Source organism: Hylaeus anthracinus, unplaced genomic scaffold, assembly GCF_026225885.1.
Source record: "Hylaeus anthracinus isolate JK02 unplaced genomic scaffold, UHH_iyHylAnth1.0_haploid 11981, whole genome shotgun sequence".
NCBI lineage: Eukaryota > Metazoa > Arthropoda > Insecta > Hymenoptera > Colletidae > Hylaeus > Hylaeus anthracinus.
Window position 1 is genome coordinate 2,009,380 of NW_026534329.1, and position 19,287 is coordinate 2,028,666.

The window sequence follows — 19,287 nt, forward strand, 5'->3', positions numbered from 1 at the left end:
TTTTTTTGGACCCAATCGATCGACGAAGCGTCATGGTGTAATCAGCTGTTGATACGTTTCAGACGAAGTTATACTTTTTTTTGAATAATTTTTCCGATATTATATCCAGCAAGTTTCTTTATGGCTAGATACGAAAGGCATGAAATAAAATTACAGTGTCGTTAAAATTACATATCATACGTTCAGCAACAGATTCTAGACAAGCAATAGTGTATAGGAAGGTTAGGTTTGCCTACGTTCATTTGACAGCACACAAAGGTGAGATCGGATGCCAGATTATAATCACATAAATAGTTCAAGAGCTAATGATAGATTATAATGTACATGTATATAAGAGTGAAATATTATTTTCGAAGGATATTTCTTGAATTGTGGAAGATACGATGCGTATGAAATTCTATAAGAGGTTAGATCATCTTCGGTGTTTGACGTTAGATTTTTGTTCTTTACGTTTTATTAATATAAGCGTAGAATTTGTATAGAACGAGTACACGAGCGTAGAATTTAAGAATCTGTCGACTGATACAGTGAAAAAGAAATATCAAGCAAACGTGACTTAAGTGTGTCACTGACATATTAACAGCTGTGATCTAACTCTAGTCGTATTATTTTCGAAAATATTTAATTTTGTGTAGGCTTTAAGATTCGCTTTCAATATAAAGAACCAGTGTAATATATATTATTTTAATGGGAGTAACAAGTGTTTTATGAATGGTGTTAGAATCTGTAAAAAAATAATGGGTCAAACACTCAGCGAGCCTGTGACAGCCAAGAAGTCGGCATGCTGCAGGGACTCAAACTACAGAGTCGGCAGTTCGTGTATGCAGGGTTGGCGTACTAAAATGGAAGATTGTCATGTACACATACTTTCATTACCCGATGATCCAGGTACTGCATTCTTTGCAGTATATGATGGCCACGGAGGTAAGAATGTAGCAATAAAAATGTTTTTGATTATCAGTAGAAATACAATTTTCTAAAAGTATACATTAAAAAATCACCACTTAATATAAAAACCAATTAACATGAAACGAACCAAAAAATGTATACTTCAAGAGGAAATTTCAGGTTTTATTGTGGCCACTATAAATAGGAAGTTATAGTAAATAAGTATAACTGTAATTGCTTCACGTTCAAAGAAGTGATAGATAATATTGATAGGTGCAGCAATGTCACAACATGCTGGAAAACATCTTCATGAATACATAACTAAGAGAAGCGAGTATAGAGCAGGTAATATTGTTGAAGCTATACAACATGGCTTCTTGGAATTAGATGAAGCAATGCAAAATGATGAAGTACTTAGAGATGAACAAGCAGGAACCACTGTAACAGCACTCCTTATTAAGGACAATGTTATATATAGTGTAAGTTTTCTGTAACTTACAATAACTTTTTACTTTTATACTTTATCTAACATTTCATAGGCAAATGCTGGCGATAGCAGAGCAGTGGCAAGTATTAATGGTAACGCAGTATCCCTCAGTCGAGATCATAAACCGACATTGAAAGATGAACGTGAACGAATTAAAGCTGCTGGTGGTTGGGTTGAATTTAACAGAGTTAATGGTACGCTTGCGTTATCTCGCGCTCTTGGAGATTTTATGTTCAAACGAAATGATCGTAAATCGGCACAAGAACAAATCGTGACTGGTAACTTAACCTCATAATAATCTGTTTAGAACAAAAATGGATAGTAATGAGAAACATTTATTTAAATAATTATTTCATATCTACAGCTTTCCCCGAAGTTCGACAATATCAAATAACGGAAGATTGGGAATTTGTTATTTTGGCTTGTGATGGTATTTGGGACGTAATGACCAGCGCAGAGGTAGTTAACTTTGTACGAACACGGATATCGACATGTAGCCCAGGTCAAGAACACGACACGATGTATCCCGAGGACATTTGTGAAGAGCTTATGAATCATTGCCTTGCACCAGATACTCTAATGGGTACAGGTTGCGATAATATGACGGTCGTCCTTGTTTGTTTCCTTCATGGAAAACCGTATTCCCATTTAATTCTACGTTGCAAGGAAACAAGTAGTACAAATCCCTAGTTATTTAAGTTATTATTATTATTTTATCTTGATCATCTTTTAAATTCTTTATGTAACATTTTGCATCACATTGAAACTAGCGTGGTTCATTACTATCACCATTGTGCAATAGTTATAAAATCTTTAAGCTTCATCATGGACTCTTACATTTTTAAACTTTATGAACGTAAGTTTCTGAAGAACAGCATTCATTTCTACGAAAACATTTCTATTTGTCAATATTGTCGATGTGGCTTGTTCGTTACTGTAAAGAGAAAATTACAAGTAAGCCGAATTATAAGCTTTTATTTACAATTTCGAACAATGGACAAGAAGTGTCCAGATATAAGTTTAATAACAATCTTAATAAAATGCAGTACGTTTTCATTCAAAGTCCGTAACGGTCCTGTAGAGACGTAACAGCCGCATTGGCAAGGGAACTTAATCTTCCTGCGACCTTATTCACACCTTGACGTACACTTTCTTTTACATCATCTAAATCCACAACTCCAGCTCTTCCACCGCTAAGCCGCATTGACAACGAAGACGTGGGAGATGTTGGCGTAGAACTTCCTGTGCCAAAGTAGTCAGCTGACGAAATGCTGGATGAGCCTTCGAAACGACGCAAATTGCTTTTACGTTCCCACTGTAATTAAAATAATATGAAATTTTATCTTGAATTAAAAACCAAACAAAATTATAAATAATGTGTACTCACAGAATCATCATCTTTGCTGTCTTGAAAATACTGATCTGAACTAATAGCCTTGGCACTACCGAACTTCTTTTGTGCTTCACCTTCCGCCGTTATTGTTTTGCTGTCGTTCTTAGTGCTGTTTGGACGGCTTGACGGGGCTACTCGTTTCGGTGGTTCTGGCTCTGCTATAACAACAACTTCTTCGTTGCGAGACTTATTATTACTATTGTTACTATATGGGGTTGATAAGGCCTCGTAAAATTCGTCTAAGCTAATGAAAAGACCTCTTTCACCATCAACAATTCTCGGTTCAGATGCAGTTATAGTCTTTGATGATGTTTCCTGCGTTATTGTCCGCATATCACCGACTGCAGAATGGCTTGCACCACTGTAAAATATTTATTATGCATGCTTTTAATATATTGTATTGAGTTCTTACTACAGTATTAATTCTCTTTTGGGAAAATATTAATACTTGAAAATATAATACAGTCTCTAAAAATGCATACATAAAACTATATATATATATATTAAAAAAAAAAAAAAAAAACAAGAATGATATATTTAATAAATGAATTTATATAAAAAGTATATATATTACCTTCGTGTATTAAATCCCATACCAAGGCGTTCTGCTTGTGTTGCTTTGGATGGATCGAAATTTTTTGCTCTCTCTTCTACTTTTTTGGCTTGTTCGCTTAAATTTTGCTCATATCTATAGGCAAGACGGGTAGCGATTTCTTCTTGTTCCTCTTTTGCGTTTTCCTGGTTAACTTTCTCTTGTGACTCTTTACTGGCTTCAGCAACATTTTTTTCCAATTCATCAAAATTTGTTGTAACTCTTTGTGCACCCAAACCTCCAGTTTTTTTCCCCAACTAATATTAAAATACACACATCTATAATAACCTTTTGGTTTAAATTGTACAAGTAATTTAAAATTATGTTATAGTATATATTACGAAGTTCAACTTAACTTAAAAATGGTTTGCACAATATTGTACTAAACTAAACTGTATTGAATATAAATGATTAATAAATAATCATCTTTATACTTACACCAGGTCGTTTGGTCTGAATTTTCCTGACTCCTATGGTGGATTTTCTTTCAGAAAATGAATTCGTGGTAGTATCGGACAATTTAACGGTAGGTCCCAAAGAATTGGAAGCAACTTCTGATATAACTTTTTGATTGTTTTTTTCTAAATTGTCATTGTTTGGTACGAGATTAGCAGCCGAAACTAAATTTCCATCACTTAGCGTCGGTGATTCGTTATGATGTAATTCAAAGTTTTCGTGTTCCTTAAAGAAGTCGATTTCGGTTTGTTCTTCGGATGTTGATGTTGAATTCTCATCTAAATGTAACTATAAAGAGACACCATTTAAAAAAAACCATTTAAAAGCGATTTTGGTCCCCTCTGTGCTCTTAGCGTATAATTTTCGACACGCGCAAGGGTGTTTTCTTTTTATGAATTATAATCCATATATAATCTAATTACACAAAGGGGTTGATATAGACGCATATTAAATGAGTTAGTTACACAATAAAAGTAGTCTTACATAATTATTGAATAATGTGTGAAATAAAATATATGGTAATATGTCGACAATTCTGTACAGAAAATTGTGCAAATCTTTTACAACTTTTAGGAGCAAATACAGTGTGAAAGTAACCACTTATTATTTTAAAAAGCTATTTTATAAAAAAATGAAGTATGAAGCAAACGTTAGTAATCTCAAAACATTGCCTTGCGAAAGCAGTTTAACAGCTCACCATTTTCTTATTTTTTGTCGAAGGAAGAATAACCTATAATTACCATATTTATAGTTACAAAACTTTTTATCAACTAAAGTGTTCTTTAAGGTACCCATCTATATTGAAATTGTAAGTTGTACCTTTGTTCCATAACGTCGCATTGCTTGTGCTGATGCTTGTGCCATCTTCTCTTTATACTGCATGGCAGTACGTGAATTATATTTTTGTTGCGCATCAGTTGTCGTACAGTTGTGTCGTGCAAAGTATTTCCTCTAAAATGCAGCATTGAAAGATTGCATTACTATTAGATTAAACAAATACTAAAATATTAATTCAACCTTATACAGGCATTTTCAGATATTTAAATTGTTCATAATAACTTCTTGCACATAAACAAAGAAACTAACAGCATTTGCATTTCCACCCAGTTGCATGTTTCTCAATTGCAACCAAGTCCAGTTTGTATCAAGTTGAGTCGACCGCACAAATGTCAAATGAACTCCTAGTCCTCGATGCACTGCAGAACAGTCGATACATAGGAAGACACCATAGGTCACGCTGGCCCATGCTGGATTTTTTGCGTTGCAATCGAAACATGTCTAAGAAAAAAAAAATGTTGAAATGTGAGTCCAATATGTGTGTAATAAAACGGAGTTCATATTCAATTACAATTCAGACATTTAATTAACAACTATGAATTTGCCTCTCACGTAAGATTCGATCATTTTCTCGAATATTTCAGAAATGAAAGTTGACACAAATATTTCCGCGATATGTGCAACGACGAAAGGAAAGTTTTTAAAGAAATTACAGGTTGGAAACGAAATTATGACGTAGCCTTTGAAATAGCTGTCAGTTATCAGCTTATACATTTTGACATTATTTCGGTATTCTACATCGTGGAACATGGTTTTAAATAAAGAAGCAAACCTTGTTTGTTGGAATGGCTCGCAATCTTTTGAAAATTTCCTCGATATCACTTTTACTCGGTACTGGATCTGCCATTTTTGACGTGTTGTCAACGGCCTCGCGAAGCATTCTGGGACGCGTGGCGATGGTCACTAACTTAAACCATACATAGAGGTCGCTTGCTTATGATTTAAAGTTTAATTTACCTTGTGATCTAATAAACATTAGTATTATTTACAACTTTGAATTATTAATGATTAATTTCATAACATGGAAAGAGACTTTACAATATTTGTAGACCATTGAATCTTTAGAATAATAGAAAATCAAATTTCACAATTATTATGGTACAATAAAATAACGCGCAATGATCTTAAGAAACATCAATTATATTAAGAATTTATTATAATTTCTCCCCGTACAAGACACGAAAGCAAAATTATAATTGTACGATTATCTCAACATTTTTTTTTATCTATTGACGTGTCTGATCGTTGTCCAGTACTCGGAGAATCACTAACATTCACTTCTTCTTCTTCTACCTCCAAGCTGTTTAACCTGCAACCACTTACGTTACAATGCTGTTTATTAAAAATAGTATTTTCACAAATAACTTACTCGTCTTGTTCAAGACTGTATAACATTTGAAAACCAGCGTCAAGACTAGGAGGGAAACCCATTTCAGGATCCAGCAATTGAAGAGTCGGTACCTCTCGATAGACATTACCGAATTCATCAAGTTCTTCGAATTGCAGTTTATTGGCAGCTTCGTCTAAGACCATTCTAAAAATTGAGGGAGCATTGACAGAAATGGAATGTTCTTTGTTTTAAATATCACAGCTGTTTCAGTGTGATTAAATACTTAGAACTACAAGCATTAAATTTAAGTTGCCTCTGTTTTTCCATCATGGCTTCAACCTTCTTTTTCATGTTTCCTTCAAACTTCAAGACATATTCCTGGTAGTAGTCATGAAGCGCAGCCACCCCGCCAACGCCTGTTTCCAATAAAACCCTCTCCACTATATCCTATGAAAATTAAATATTAAATAATAAAGTCGTTAGTAATAAAAAATAGTTTTTAATGGACTTTAGCTTACGGGAAAGCCATGATCTCTTTGTTCGTATGCTACTTTCATTAAAAGCGTCATTCTTCTCAGAAAATGATCCGCGATATCTGCAAGCGTTTCTATAGCTATATCCGATGATTTTTCAAATCCAATGTGAGCCAAAAGAATAATGACTGCATGTCTCAATATGGAACGTGCTGTTTCTGGTGTGAGATAATGCACTGTAGAAGAATCTTTGAATGCAGTTCTAAAGAAATACAATGTATTTATAATTGTGTAAATAGAAAATGTTATGTACATTTATAAGTTTTGATACCTTTCTTTCTGTACAGGTAAAAAATGAAATGAGTTTTCTGACTCTTTCACATCTTGTAAGTCTTGTGCCTCAATTGTAGTCATATTTCCCAACACCATTCCTTCCTCCTAAAAATATATGCAGTATCAAGGAAATATAAAATTCTGATAATTATTTTATATAATACTACCATCATCCTCAGTTGTTGATGAAAGTTTATAGTGTTCAAGACATGAAGATTTCCCACAGGTAGCCTATAAATAAATAATACTGTACAAGATTACATAAAACTTATTTTCACATTAAAATAATAAATAATCTTACTGTATATATTCAGGTTGCCTATCAATTTGAAAATCACAATCTACATTATTCAATTCTTCCATAACTTGCCTCCAGACATTTTCTATAATATCTGGAGTTATAACTTCCGGCTTGAGAGTTTCTCTTGCTGGTAATTCTCCCCACAAGGTACCACTTCCAATGTTTTTAGTAGATTTCATGGCAAGAACTATAAATGCACAATTGTGTAGTACATATAAAAATGAACTTAGATTATTTTATTTATTTAATCTTATTTTCAATCGCTTTTTTTTCACATGATTTTTAACAAGCATTTATGTTTGATACTTCATTACATGAATTTATAACAAATTAGAAATAAAGATTAAAGTAATTAGTAATTGTAATGATTAATACTAAAAGTGAACAACATATATGACAGTACAAGTAAAATAGATATTGTTCTGCAATTAAAAATCCCGCGCCCGCACACCAACACAAATCTCATGTGCACAACAGTCGTGTAACGTCAAAGCATTTTGGTTAAAAACCTGTAATCAGAAAATTGTACGTTTTAAATTGGCTCTCACATTTGTCTTATTTACGGATTATTTAAAAAAATAATGTTCTCTGTAGATGAATCTTACGTGAACGGAATAAAAATTTTCGTCAATATTACATCTCGTTCGATTCACTTTGACTTGACATAAGTATTTTTTAGGTTAGAATCATATTATCTTGGTCGCCATAATTATACTGTTTTACGTCCACGGTTTTGTAGACAGATCACTCCAGTGCTACTAAATTGAAACCAACATGGCGCACAAAGCAGAGTAAAGACTTAGTATCCATATCCAAATAAATATGTGTAATACCTGGGAACTACAGACTACGCTTTAAAAAAAAGAACTCAAACTTGAACTTAAACTTGAACTTGCATGTTCAAAGTGATATATTCTGACACTAGCTTCAGTTAAGTATCTAAAACTGTAATATTATGACTTCTTCTTGACTCAAAATGGATATCTCGTAAAGTAATTATGCCTAATTATCAAGAATTCTGGTTGAACTAATGAATTCAAATGCTACCCTGTTCATATTTCGTCGCTTTCCCACGTTCCCACATCACGCCATTACATGACTCATGTACTTATACGCATGTACAATAACGGCCCTGATAATGAATTTTTATTGTTTTATTGCGAACTCGCTTAAAATGCAAAGAATAAAAATCATACCATAACATGTCCAAATGTTCTCGTGGTCAGCGAATCGTATAATCGTTTAATTTAAACAAAACGCATGCGCGTATGATACCGCGTTTTACTTTTTGTGATGTCATATTGACACATTTTCTCCCATCTCGATAGTTGATAACATTCCAAGTATCTATACAATGATACTACGATCACTTGACAATTATAAATCAGATTTTGTTTCTGACAGTTACGACGATTATCGATGAATATCAAGCATATCAAGTAAGTTGTCAAACTTAATAGTAAATTATGATTGATACGAAGCTTTAACTAACATTTGAACATTAGATAAAGTATGTACATATTACGTAAAATTTAAACTTCAAAATCGAAAATTAAATATATAAGGTGTCTCACATGTGTTCGAAAATATTTTTGTATCATGATGATTTTTTTAGAAGTTCTTTTTTTAAGGAATATATTTCATAATATTTTCTCTATGTGAAACACAAACAAATTTTTTAAATAAATTTCATTTCTATTTAAATCATCCAATGCTTACAAAAATTAGAAGAATGGCGTCATGCTATATCTTGTAGGGGTAACCCAATAGGTCAATAGTAGCACCATCTATGTAACACAAAAATCACAGCTGAGCATAGAATTTGTAAACACTCTGAAAATACAGACATTTTACTAAAAACTTTATATGAGACACATTTAAATATAAATATTCCTTAAATGTAAGGACAGTGTTAGATAAACATATAAAATCATTGTATAGAAAAAACATAATGGAAAGTGCAGCTGCTACAGTTTTACAACGTGCAGTAGAAATGGACAAGAAAGAACAGTATACAATGGCCTTGGTATTATATCAAGAAGGTGTTCAAATACTTATTGATACCATGAAAGGTATATGTTTTATTTTCCTCATATCTAATATTTTTCTGTGTTGTATCAGTGAATTACCTTTCTTATCATAACATTATACTTAGATTCCAGATTTGATGCATTTATCACAAAGATTCCCATATTTTTGTTGTTGTTTACCACAATGTGGTATTCAGCTCAGCTGATATACTACCAATTTTACATATTAACATCTAAATTGTCATACATTATATCAATTGTTTCTTCCCATTTTAAAACACTGCGTACATATACTAAATCCTTTTGTGCTTTATTCTATTACTTTACATACATCATTTTTACGATTTTATGAATTAGTTGAAGAATTAGTAATAAAACAATGCAGAAACAAAGAACCCGACTAAGCAGAAACACTTTGCTAACCGGACATCAGAGTATTTAAGTAGAGCAGAAAAGTTGAAGGATTTAATTGATCAAAGAAAAGCAGCTGGAACATACAGGGAAATAATTAAGATTGAAAATGGTAGTACAGGAAATAGTTATGCTTCTGTATTTGGTAGATTTTTGGATGCAACAGTTACTTACATTCAGATTGAAGATCCATACATAAGAGCATTTCATCAGGTACTAATTTATTCATACAGTATAATGTATTAAAAAATTGACTTTGTTATTCCTAACAAATATTAATTTTTAGTGTCAAAACTTTGTCAGATTATGCGAATTAGCTGTTAAAAAGTGTCGTGCATTATCCACAATATCCTTAGTCACAACTCTCGATGAAGATGATAAACAGCATCAAGTAGCAAGATTAGAAGAATTGAAGCAGAGCTTAATGTCTCATCTAGTTAGATTTGAATTTACATTTTCTGATACTCTACATGATAGACAAATATCGTAAGAGAATCTATACTTTTTTTACATTGAATAATATTTATTGAACTTCAATGCATTTTATCTGTTTTAATTTTGTTTTAGACTCAGTAATGGTTGGATGATTAAAATAGGACGTGGTTTAGATTATTTTAAACCTCCTAATGGAAAATTTGTACTGGGTGTGTGTGACCTTGAACTGAGACCTTGTTTAGAAACAACTGTAGACATATTTCACAGAAATGACTTAGACAAGAATATTATATAGCAAAATAAATATATTATATTAAAAGTGAACAAAATATTTTTACGTGTTTTTATCATTGACATTATACGATTTGTATAGAATTGAACGATGAAGTAATTTAGTTTTTATTTACACTTTTATTATACACTGTGCGTATAAATACAAAACTATCATACAATAAAATATAATATTTTTCCAAATATTGTTTGTTTCTTTCGTAATCGTACCTGATTTAAAAATGTTCATACAATATTTTTACGTATGCAGTATGTATTTACATGTTATCATTACGTCATATTTTATGTACAAGTGAATTGTTCATTATTATTATATATTATTAAAAATGTTGTTAAGCACTAATTAACTCGTGTGCTTTCGATAAATATCTACAAATGTTGCTAATGAATTTTAATTTAATTAAAAATACATTCAAATTTCCCGCAGGAATTAGTGTCGCCGTCTAGCGATGAATATGCCGAACTATTTTCGAAAACGTCCGTTTGTTTTGGAATAATTTACGGTTTCAACGTTAGATGGTGCCACTGTAATGTATTTACCGACAGTTGTATAAAAAAAAAAAAAAAAAAAAAACATTTTCCTAGGTAATTTTTATTGTTGCAATGTCTGTGATATAACTACAAGTTTATTATTATAAAAGTAATAAAATTGAATTCGTAAATATTATGAATGTATACCTTATGTCGGTAAAAAGATATTAATAGCACCATCTAGCTGTACAAATAGGAACTATTTGACGACAAACTTGAGCGTTTTCCCGATAGAGGCGCTGACCAAACTCCGGACGGTAGTTCGGTATGTTCACCGCTAGATGGCTATTCATTTAAGCGAAAGTACTGGGGGAATCCACAAGAGAAACTGTAATAGTTTAAAAAAGAAGTCTAGTGCAAGATATTATGTGTCACATATATACAACTTCAAAACACTTTGGCCTTAGCTCAAGGTGCTATAGTCGCTGGCTTTAGCAATGTCAATTTCTTTCGCCGCTCTTTTACACGCTCTTCTCAAGGACTTGGTATACCTCAACAACCCAGCCTCGATCTGCTCTTCGTCTTCCGTCAGAAGATCATCGACTTTACACGATGGAAGACAATCAGCCCCACCAATTGCGACAACCTGCCTTGCAATTTCTGGATCTACGCAGAGCCTGGTGAGCGCTGCCGCGGCTGTAATTTCTAAACGTTTATAAGCTTCCTCTAGACCAGGAGGTCTCATTCTGAGGAAAGAGACCAGCGCAACGGAGGCACGAGCCTCTGCCAAGTGCTTTCTAGCTTCAGGGATGCGTGCCAATTCGCTGACGAGGGCAGCCACCTGCTCCATCAGCCAAACATTCCTGCCAGCCGACTTCTTCACGCTTTTCAACAACTTCTTCACGGTGTCGTGCTCCAATATCACGGACGCGCATACTTTGGATTTGGACAAGTGGTTGAATGCAGCTGCAACCAATAACAAAGTCTGTCCGCAAGTGGTACTCTCGACTAGACGATTTAAGGGCGGTATTAGATCCTTTACGAAAGGTTCCAAGTATGGTAGCCCCAAAGCGTTGACCCACGGCGCTGTTATCTGAACAACCAACGCTGTTGCTTCCATTTTCTCCTTCTCTGTTGAATTTTCCGCGACCAGTAAGTCCGTTAATATCTCTGGACCACCGTCTTTGACGAATTGATCTATCGCTATGGACGAACAACACACGCTCGCCAAGGCACGCAACGAAGCTGCGACGAAGTCTTTCGACGTTCTTCCTGCGGTTATCAGAGACGTAAGGAGCGCTCTGATACCAGAACATCTGGTGACACTGCTTCCTGCTCGTGGTCCTGCTAACCCTAGAGCGGTCAAAGCTGCCAGAGCACCTCTGGCTACCGTCGTGTCATCCTTTGGTGATTCTTCCAGTCCTCTGACCACTTTCTGCAAAGGAAAATTGATGTCAATTTATTTAACTCAAAATTATCATTAAATGAAAATTTGTAGGATTCAGGCTGCAAACTGAAGATTGAAATGTAAAGAAGTTTCACATACTTCAATATAAAAGTCCAGACGAGTATTCACGGCGCCGTCGACGTAGTTTTTCATGCTTTCGAGCTGCGCCAAAATTCCTTTCAAGCTGCTTTGCTGAATTCTACGCGGAGGCGGAGCACCTAGCTCTGAAAGGACAGAGAAAGCATCATCCTCGATGGCACGTAAAAGGTCCTTCTCGGATCTGCCGCCCTCTAGATGCGCCACTTTACTAAAATATAAATGAATATACATAGTTAAAAATATAATAGTCTAAATAATAATTTTATAATAATTAATAAGTAATAATTTCTGTAATAACGATTCGAGAGCACTTACTCGAATATGTATTGATAATTCCGATCAAACTGATCCGCTCGTATGAGCAGTTTATTCGCTGCAGCGGTGGCCAAGGAGGACAGTGTCTTCAAATCCTTCATTTCGTCCTTTTCAGAGAAGAAATCGCGGATCTTCCTTCGTGGCAGAGGTTTGCTCTGAAGAGTATTCGTGCACTCGTTCTCAGCGTCTATTGCTAGATCACCGAGCCATGCCCTAACCGAAGACGATTGTCTGTACGTTCTGGAGTGCTGCAGAGACTTGGAGAACAGCTCTGTCTCGGAGACGTTGGTCGTTATCGAGGAGTTCGCGGTTCTTGGCTCTGCCTCATCCTCGGGCGGTTCAGCAGCGTATAAGAAATCGCCCAAGCATTCATCCTCTATCGAAACAGGTGGTGAAATTACTGTTGCATCTACCTGGTCGTCTTCGGTTCTGCGAAACAAATGTTTTTTAATAATTAATTTAAAGCGCAGTTTATTTTCTTTTCTTTTCAAAGGTCGAATATTTGGTGAACACCAAAAATATGCGTTCGACAAATCGGTAATATCGGTCGAATTGCTCCACTCTATTAAGCAATTTTCTTGCGACATCGGTGCTCTATATTTCGATGTGCTCCTTTCAGCAAAAAATAAAATTTCATTTCTCATTCTCATTCTTATTCCCTCCCTATACTTCGTAAATAGAAAATGAAAAAAGTTCCTGAATAAGGAAATATCTAATAGAATAATATTAAATGTTTTGGTTTCATCCTACAAAGTTATTCCCTACTTTTTCTTTCGACGAAAATACCTCTAGCTTAGGAGCTCCGATAGGACCACTATCTATTTAGGAATTTACGGTACCTGAGGCGTGCCATAACGAGACAGGAGTCCCGACTACCGTCTCCGCGACATAGTTAAGGCCTGACCACTGTCCAATTTCACTCCGCATAACCAGGTGCACACGAGTACCTTCCGTAACAATGAAAATCGACGCGGAACGGTACACGACAAACGCTGACTAATCGGTCAGCTCCGGAACTGGAATCGTTTTCTCACGGCTACGATGACTAATCCCATCTTATTTCTTTGACTAAGCCCGATTGTACGCGATCACCTGCACACGATACGCGGGCTGCTTGGATTGTTGGTAGGTTCGCTGTTGCTTGGGACCTCAAGCCGGTTGACTCAAACCTCTCGTCGTCTGTCTTTCATTTACGTATTCCACGTGTGGCACGTTGCATTGAATCACGTACCTGGCGCGCGTGAGTTCTACAGGGCGTTGGAAAAAAAACGCACTTCATGTCCACGACGGGAGGATCTATCGCGCGCCATCGATCGCGGATCCGTATCGATGGACGGAAGCGTTTTTCGCGTTTCACACATGTTTACATTTCGAGGGTCGCAACTCCCGTCATTTTTTCGCGGATCAACTTGAAATTTTCTGAAGATACTCATGGGATGTTGTAGTTCAAGAAAATACCAAAATTGAATGCTATTTGAAATTTCTAAATATCCCTAACCCCTCTTAAAGAGGGAAATACTAAACGATTAAATACTAAGTATTTCTCCTGATTTTTTTTCACACAAACAAATTGTCATTGTAGCACCAACTATATGCAAATGTCTCTGGTATGTAAATTGTTTGTTTTTCTTTTTAAAGCGCCTCGTAAGATCATTGTAAAATCACCAGCTGCTCTGCTAGTATAGATCAAGCTTAATTTGCGTCATAGATTCTTGAACGTGTATTAATCGATGTTAATTGACGACATGCTACGGAATTTTCCTTTGCGCTTCGTTCGTTAGGTTCATGAGTTGTATAACCTTCAAGGATCAGCTTCCTTGAATATTTACTGTGAGATCTATTGTGCAAGTCATTGCAAATTTAAATCTAACAAAAATGATCGATTTATGTTTTTAAGTATCCATCTATATTTACTATAAAAAAGATATTTGTCCATCTGTTTCTCTATAATTGAAAAGTTTAGTCGAGCTCTGTTTGAATTCTATTTATCTACGCAAAATTTTCTCCGAAAACTCACGATCAATACTTTACAAATTTAAATTAAAACTTTTCAATAAAAATTTTTCAATAAAGATTCATCAAACAACTTGGATAGTGGACATTGAATAATTAATAACTGACAGTATGCACATAACGATTACGTATCATCGTAATCAATCGTACATCATGCCTCTGGCACAGTTCTCAAACTGCAAACGCGCAGTAAGTAAAATACGGAACCGAAGTCAAATAAAATTAATTATGATTCGAGCTGTCTTCCTCGCGACACGTGTGTCCGCGAACGTTTAATAATTTAATATTCCTAACGACGAATTGCGGCTACTTCCACTGCGCCTGATGAATGACGACCACTCGCGCGCGCATGCACCCTCGCAAAGTTCGACTGTCATATAGGGGCAGACTTAACGAAACGTCAGGAGAAAAACATTTACGCGTTGCATTCCTATCGCTTGGCTCACCACGGGGGACATAATCATGACGATTCATGTTCTTAAAACATACATTCGTCGCACCTTATCGACTGTTTCAAGGTGTGGCTTAGTTTCAGAGATAATAACTGCGTTTCCGCTTGGCGCGGGACACCTTAATCCCCCGAGTTAGACTATATATGTCAAGAAATAATATTTTTTTTTTTTCAACAGCAGTCATAATATCGTTAAATAGTTAAATTCCTATATCCAAAATGCTCCACAAGAATACATGGTTTAATATTATATTTCATGATCTAATTACGTGATCAATATATTCACATATTATCATGCATCAGATCAGTCCACAGTACTACATACGATCTGAATCATTCGTACCCTCTTTCATCGTGTTATCTTTCAATTAAGTCTTTGTAATTCAAATTACCTTTGCATTCTTGCTGTACTCCTCTGTGTACCACAGGCATTTTTAGGCAAAATTCTGGAACCCTTTGGCGTCGACGTAAATGTGGGATTTGGAAGAGTTTCGTCTTCCAACCAGACAGAACCAAGTCTCGAATGAACACCGTGACGTCGATCCTTGAACCTTCTCCGTCTTCTATGACGCCTTGGCGTTTCGTTCTCGTAAAATTCCGAGCAATTCGATCGCTCGGAATCAGAGAAACCAGAATCGAGACTCCTGAGGTCGTGGCTCATTGGGCTGCAAGATCTGTTCACCATGTTGTTCTCCGAACCGATGTTATTGTCGTCTTCCTCCTTATCCTCGTCTTCTTTTATGTCCATCGTGGCTCTACAAGCATTTTCAAAAATTGTTAGAAAATTGTCTTGTCAAAGGTGAAATAATTATTCGTTAAAGTTAATAAGAGAGCTTGTGAAGTATGCAATGAAACGTGAGAGGGCCTCTATCAGTGCCAAGAAACCATATCGTCTGATAGTTTGAAAACAAAAATAAAGATAAACTATAATCCTTGTTAATTTGATGACAGACCTAACCCACCGTCTGAATCTGCGTAAAAGTGAAAGCATTGATGTCTCCCGAAAATGATGGACGAACTGCATTACATATCACACTGAGATACAAAAAAGCTCGATAACTAGACGACTGAACGCTTTCGGCGAAATCACCGCGTCGCAAACGCTGTTCGTCATCTCGATTTGAATGTCACGATTTCAATGACTTACGTCTGAGTCATTACGTTTCCCTCGCAGATCGACGCCACGGAAAACTGTCGATTCTCGTCCTCCGCATGACAAATGTGTATCGCAGTGATATTTTCACCGTCGATCGTGTCACTCTCATCGATACTGGACGATATTTCCTCAGCTTCCTCCTCGAGGATCGCGAACTCCCTTCGAAAATTCTTGTCCTTCGCTAGTTCGTTCCTAGCAGCGAAAGGATCCACAGTACCCAAATCCTCGGAAGCCATGTGGTCCCAGAACACTTTGCTCTGGTGTCTCTTGAACGCACTCATTTTTACGATCACTTTCACAGTCACGATTAGGACTTACGAGAGGTCGTTAAAGGCGAAGACACCGTTGGACGAGTTTTTAAAAGTCCCCTTCGGAGCTCTTCGAACGGTAACGACGAGGATGAGCCGTGGAATAATGTGAGGACACACCAGGGTGGTTTCGCTATTCAGCAGAGCGAAACGACCCTCCCGCAGGTCGCGTGCATGGAGGACCTTATGGTGTCCATCGCAACCCCCACGGAGATCCAATCGCTTTTCACCTCGATGCCCAAAACACTTTCGATGGAATTAAGTTCAGGATCTTTTTTACTTGATCGACACCAACAGAAATATCAGAATATAAATTTAATTGTTTCTCTTGATTGATTTCGTCTCGAAATACACTTTGACACACTGCGGTAATTTTATTTTAGTTTAAGCACTCGAAGGATCTGTTAGTCTAATTATTAAAATTTATAAATGTCCACGCTCGAGGTGCTTTATCTCCAATTTTTAATTTTAAATCCTTTGAAATAGAATTTCCAAGTTCGTTGCTTCCTTATCAGTTTAAATTTTCATTAAAGTGCACTTCAACGTTGCGACATTATTAAAATTTATAAGTATCCACACTGGAGCCATTTTATCTTCAAATTTAAATTCTCGAAGGATCCAACGGTCTTAAGGATTCCCCACTTCGTCACTTCGATTATGAAAGCATATTCTTTGTGTACGATTGCGTTGCACCGAGATTGCAGATGATCTGTTTGCGATAGATAGACTGAGATGCGTTGTTCGGATCGATCGATCCAAACGTATCGGCGCTTCGCGAACGACTGACTCGGATCGGGTCGTTTCCGACTTCCTCTCATAAGTTGCGCTCCCTCCCCGCCCATGTGCTCGTAAGCCAACTCGTATGAAAACAGGAGCTCCTCCCCTTCTCTTTTGTCGCACGGGGTGCATACCTCCAGAAAGCAACCCCAGCATGTGTGATCCATAACCGCCAAAGCGTAACTAGGTGCATTCTCCACAGAAGGGATGCAGTTTGCAGTGGCGTCAGCAGGAAGTTGGATTGATATCGTTGGACCAAGCATATCGTTAACAGTACAAAAATGAGAATTTTCAAATTCTACAGAGTATTATCGGCTGCCTAGAAATATTTTTGAAATATTAATAGATAAAGATGTTCCTTCGAATCCCTTACAATTCTGTTTATTCATACTTTATTAAAAACAAATATATGTCCTCTGTAAACAATTACTTAATATTCATCACATCAGAATACTATTGAGATGATAGCTATTGATATACATAATCGTTTATAACATCAATGGATACGAATAAATGCAATGTTTTACTTAAAATAACTAACAAGCAAAATACTCTAAAATACTCTACTCGGTGCCACGTGACCAGTAAATTATATGCAATTATTTATCACGTTACATGGTCGTTGGGGATCCAGTGCGTGCACGACGAGAGACGTCACGAAATCACGCCAATGCTATTTTTAAGGGCCAGGTGTGACTCCCGGTTCCCTATCTCGTGTGTGCGTATGTACACGCGTGGGGGTCGAGCTCCCCTTGTGAAAAGGGGGCCTACAGAGGCATTTCCACCACCACCGGATCCAGGGGCACGCGCCGCACTGGACATCTGCGTGAAATGCTTCCTCGCGGTGATGACTGTCTCGAGCATGTGTGCTCGCGAGTGATTCACTTCATCCGCGTTCTTTCACAGCCATTATCGTGGATACAATTCGATCGGCCATTGTGACCAAAACGACGAGTCTTTAAAAGGTTGCGTCACTTTGGAAACATAATACAATTTAGGATTCTTTAACAGTAAATCGACCGAGGTCATACCTATTATACGTGTAACTATATCTTTGTAGTTACAGGAAGGAGGAGCATGCTAATTCGTTAATTAATTTCTTGAGGAATATTGGCACCAAATATATCTCTATCGAATGCAAGAAAACGCTTTTGTAATCGTCTATTTGCATATGCAGCACCCGTATAATGACACTCGCATGCTGAATATTATAACGACCTCCGTTGTCAATCTATCAAAAAGACCTAGCAGATGAAGAGAATTCCAGATCGGTTGTTGTTTTCCACAAGCTTTCGATCAACGGTTCGTACATTCAAGGATGGATCCTAACATGTGGAACCCACTTTAGTGGCGGATGGGGGATACTAAAGCAACGAAGAAGGTTCATGTGAACATGTTCCCTATGTAACTTTGTTTTCGAGTTGCACCCACTTTTATAATATAATATTGTTTTATAGAAAGTCTTGAAACCAAAGCTTCGTTGAAACTGGAATTCGAGTAATTTCACTCACAATTAAATGTGTCTAATAAAAGGCCTTACCGATGAGTCTACCAGCAGATCCAGGACGAGAAACGTTTTCAATTTCCTCATATCGCTCTTTGGTACAAAAGATTCATACATAGTAATTGATTTATTCGTCGCTACATTTAAATAAATTATTATGCATGAACCTTTGGTGCCAAGGAAGGAAAAAAAAGATTAGAAGAATTCGACTCAGCGGTAAGGCATTTCTAGCCCTACCATAGCTGCGCTGTTATCTATTGTACAATTTCAATTGTGATAGACAGAGTGTATCATATGTGACCCACTTCGGTGGTGGATTGGGGACATGAAAACAACGAAAAAAGTTCGTATGATCGTGTTCCTATACTTCCATGTTTTACTATTTCAATCTTCGTACAAAGTTCAGTAGTTCTTAATCACAAATTAATTGTAAGCTTGTATAATTTATTTTAATAAAGTGTTTGGACCTTTGTAACTTTTCCCTATCCC

General features: G+C 36.2%; 6 protein-coding genes across 11 annotated transcripts in view; 3 read left to right on the top strand and 3 right to left on the bottom strand.

The window, feature by feature from the left end:
- The first annotated feature begins 25 nt into the window (after positions 1 to 25).
- LOC128885275 (probable protein phosphatase 2C T23F11.1) lies at positions 26 to 2,268 on the top strand. 2 transcript variants are annotated; one of them, XM_054139248.1, is made up of 5 exons: positions 26 to 258; positions 722 to 924; positions 1,162 to 1,367; positions 1,428 to 1,653; positions 1,740 to 2,268. In XM_054139248.1, exons 2-5 carry the CDS (start codon positions 738 to 740, stop codon positions 2,063 to 2,065), a joined length of 945 nt encoding a protein of 314 aa, XP_053995223.1. In that variant the 5' UTR covers positions 26 to 258; positions 722 to 737; the 3' UTR covers positions 2,066 to 2,268. The 2 variants fall into 2 exon arrangements, with proteins under 2 accessions (XP_053995223.1, XP_053995222.1); XM_054139247.1 differs by lacking the exon at positions 26 to 258 and adding an exon at positions 287 to 406.
- Positions 2,065 to 5,566, bottom strand: LOC128885267 (ADP-ribosylation factor GTPase-activating protein 2). Of its 3 annotated transcripts, XM_054139231.1 has the most exons (9): positions 5,426 to 5,566; positions 4,903 to 5,094; positions 4,636 to 4,767; positions 4,514 to 4,546; positions 3,799 to 4,104; positions 3,343 to 3,617; positions 2,763 to 3,129; positions 2,425 to 2,690; positions 2,065 to 2,309 (listed from the first exon to the last, which is right to left on the bottom strand). In XM_054139231.1, the coding sequence occupies exons 1-8, from the start codon at positions 5,531 to 5,533 to the stop codon at positions 2,433 to 2,435; spliced, it is 1,671 nt and encodes a 556-aa protein (XP_053995206.1). In that variant the 5' UTR covers positions 5,534 to 5,566; the 3' UTR covers positions 2,065 to 2,309; positions 2,425 to 2,432. The 3 variants fall into 3 exon arrangements, with proteins under 3 accessions (XP_053995206.1, XP_053995205.1, XP_053995207.1); XM_054139230.1 differs by lacking the exon at positions 2,065 to 2,309 and having other exon boundaries at positions 2,335 to 2,690; XM_054139232.1 differs by lacking the exons at positions 2,065 to 2,309; positions 4,514 to 4,546 and having other exon boundaries at positions 2,335 to 2,690.
- Positions 5,317 to 19,287, top strand: part of LOC128885270 (troponin T, skeletal muscle) — a 78,630-nt gene continuing 64,659 nt past the window's right edge. Inside the window, exon 1 of the mRNA XM_054139243.1 lies at positions 5,317 to 5,320. The gene's annotated coding sequence lies outside the window, so the exon portion shown is untranslated. The remainder of the gene's footprint in view (positions 5,321 to 19,287) is intronic.
- On the bottom strand, positions 5,773 to 7,835 carry LOC128885273 (STAGA complex 65 subunit gamma-like). Of its 2 annotated transcripts, none has more exons than XM_054139246.1 (9): positions 7,696 to 7,835; positions 7,494 to 7,599; positions 7,091 to 7,277; positions 6,957 to 7,020; positions 6,788 to 6,894; positions 6,502 to 6,718; positions 6,297 to 6,430; positions 6,023 to 6,187; positions 5,773 to 5,962 (listed from the first exon to the last, which is right to left on the bottom strand). In XM_054139246.1, the coding sequence occupies exons 3-9, from the start codon at positions 7,267 to 7,269 to the stop codon at positions 5,863 to 5,865; spliced, it is 966 nt and encodes a 321-aa protein (XP_053995221.1). In that variant the 5' UTR covers positions 7,270 to 7,277; positions 7,494 to 7,599; positions 7,696 to 7,835; the 3' UTR covers positions 5,773 to 5,862. The 2 variants fall into 2 exon arrangements, with proteins under 2 accessions (XP_053995221.1, XP_053995220.1); XM_054139245.1 differs by having other exon boundaries at positions 6,267 to 6,430.
- On the top strand, positions 7,880 to 10,440 carry LOC128885279 (MIT domain-containing protein 1-like). 2 transcript variants are annotated; one of them, XM_054139256.1, is made up of 6 exons: positions 7,880 to 8,020; positions 8,495 to 8,527; positions 9,032 to 9,162; positions 9,506 to 9,744; positions 9,818 to 10,017; positions 10,099 to 10,440. In XM_054139256.1, the coding sequence occupies exons 3-6, from the start codon at positions 9,042 to 9,044 to the stop codon at positions 10,259 to 10,261; spliced, it is 723 nt and encodes a 240-aa protein (XP_053995231.1). In that variant the 5' UTR covers positions 7,880 to 8,020; positions 8,495 to 8,527; positions 9,032 to 9,041; the 3' UTR covers positions 10,262 to 10,440. The 2 variants fall into 2 exon arrangements, with proteins under 2 accessions (XP_053995231.1, XP_053995230.1); XM_054139255.1 differs by having other exon boundaries at positions 7,941 to 8,082.
- Positions 10,834 to 17,307, bottom strand: LOC128885260 (protein inscuteable homolog). Its single transcript, XM_054139220.1, has 5 exons — positions 16,201 to 17,307; positions 15,446 to 15,808; positions 12,590 to 13,018; positions 12,275 to 12,482; positions 10,834 to 12,163 (listed from the first exon to the last, which is right to left on the bottom strand). Exons 1-5 carry the CDS (start codon positions 16,488 to 16,490, stop codon positions 11,192 to 11,194), a joined length of 2,262 nt encoding a protein of 753 aa, XP_053995195.1. The 5' UTR covers positions 16,491 to 17,307; the 3' UTR covers positions 10,834 to 11,191.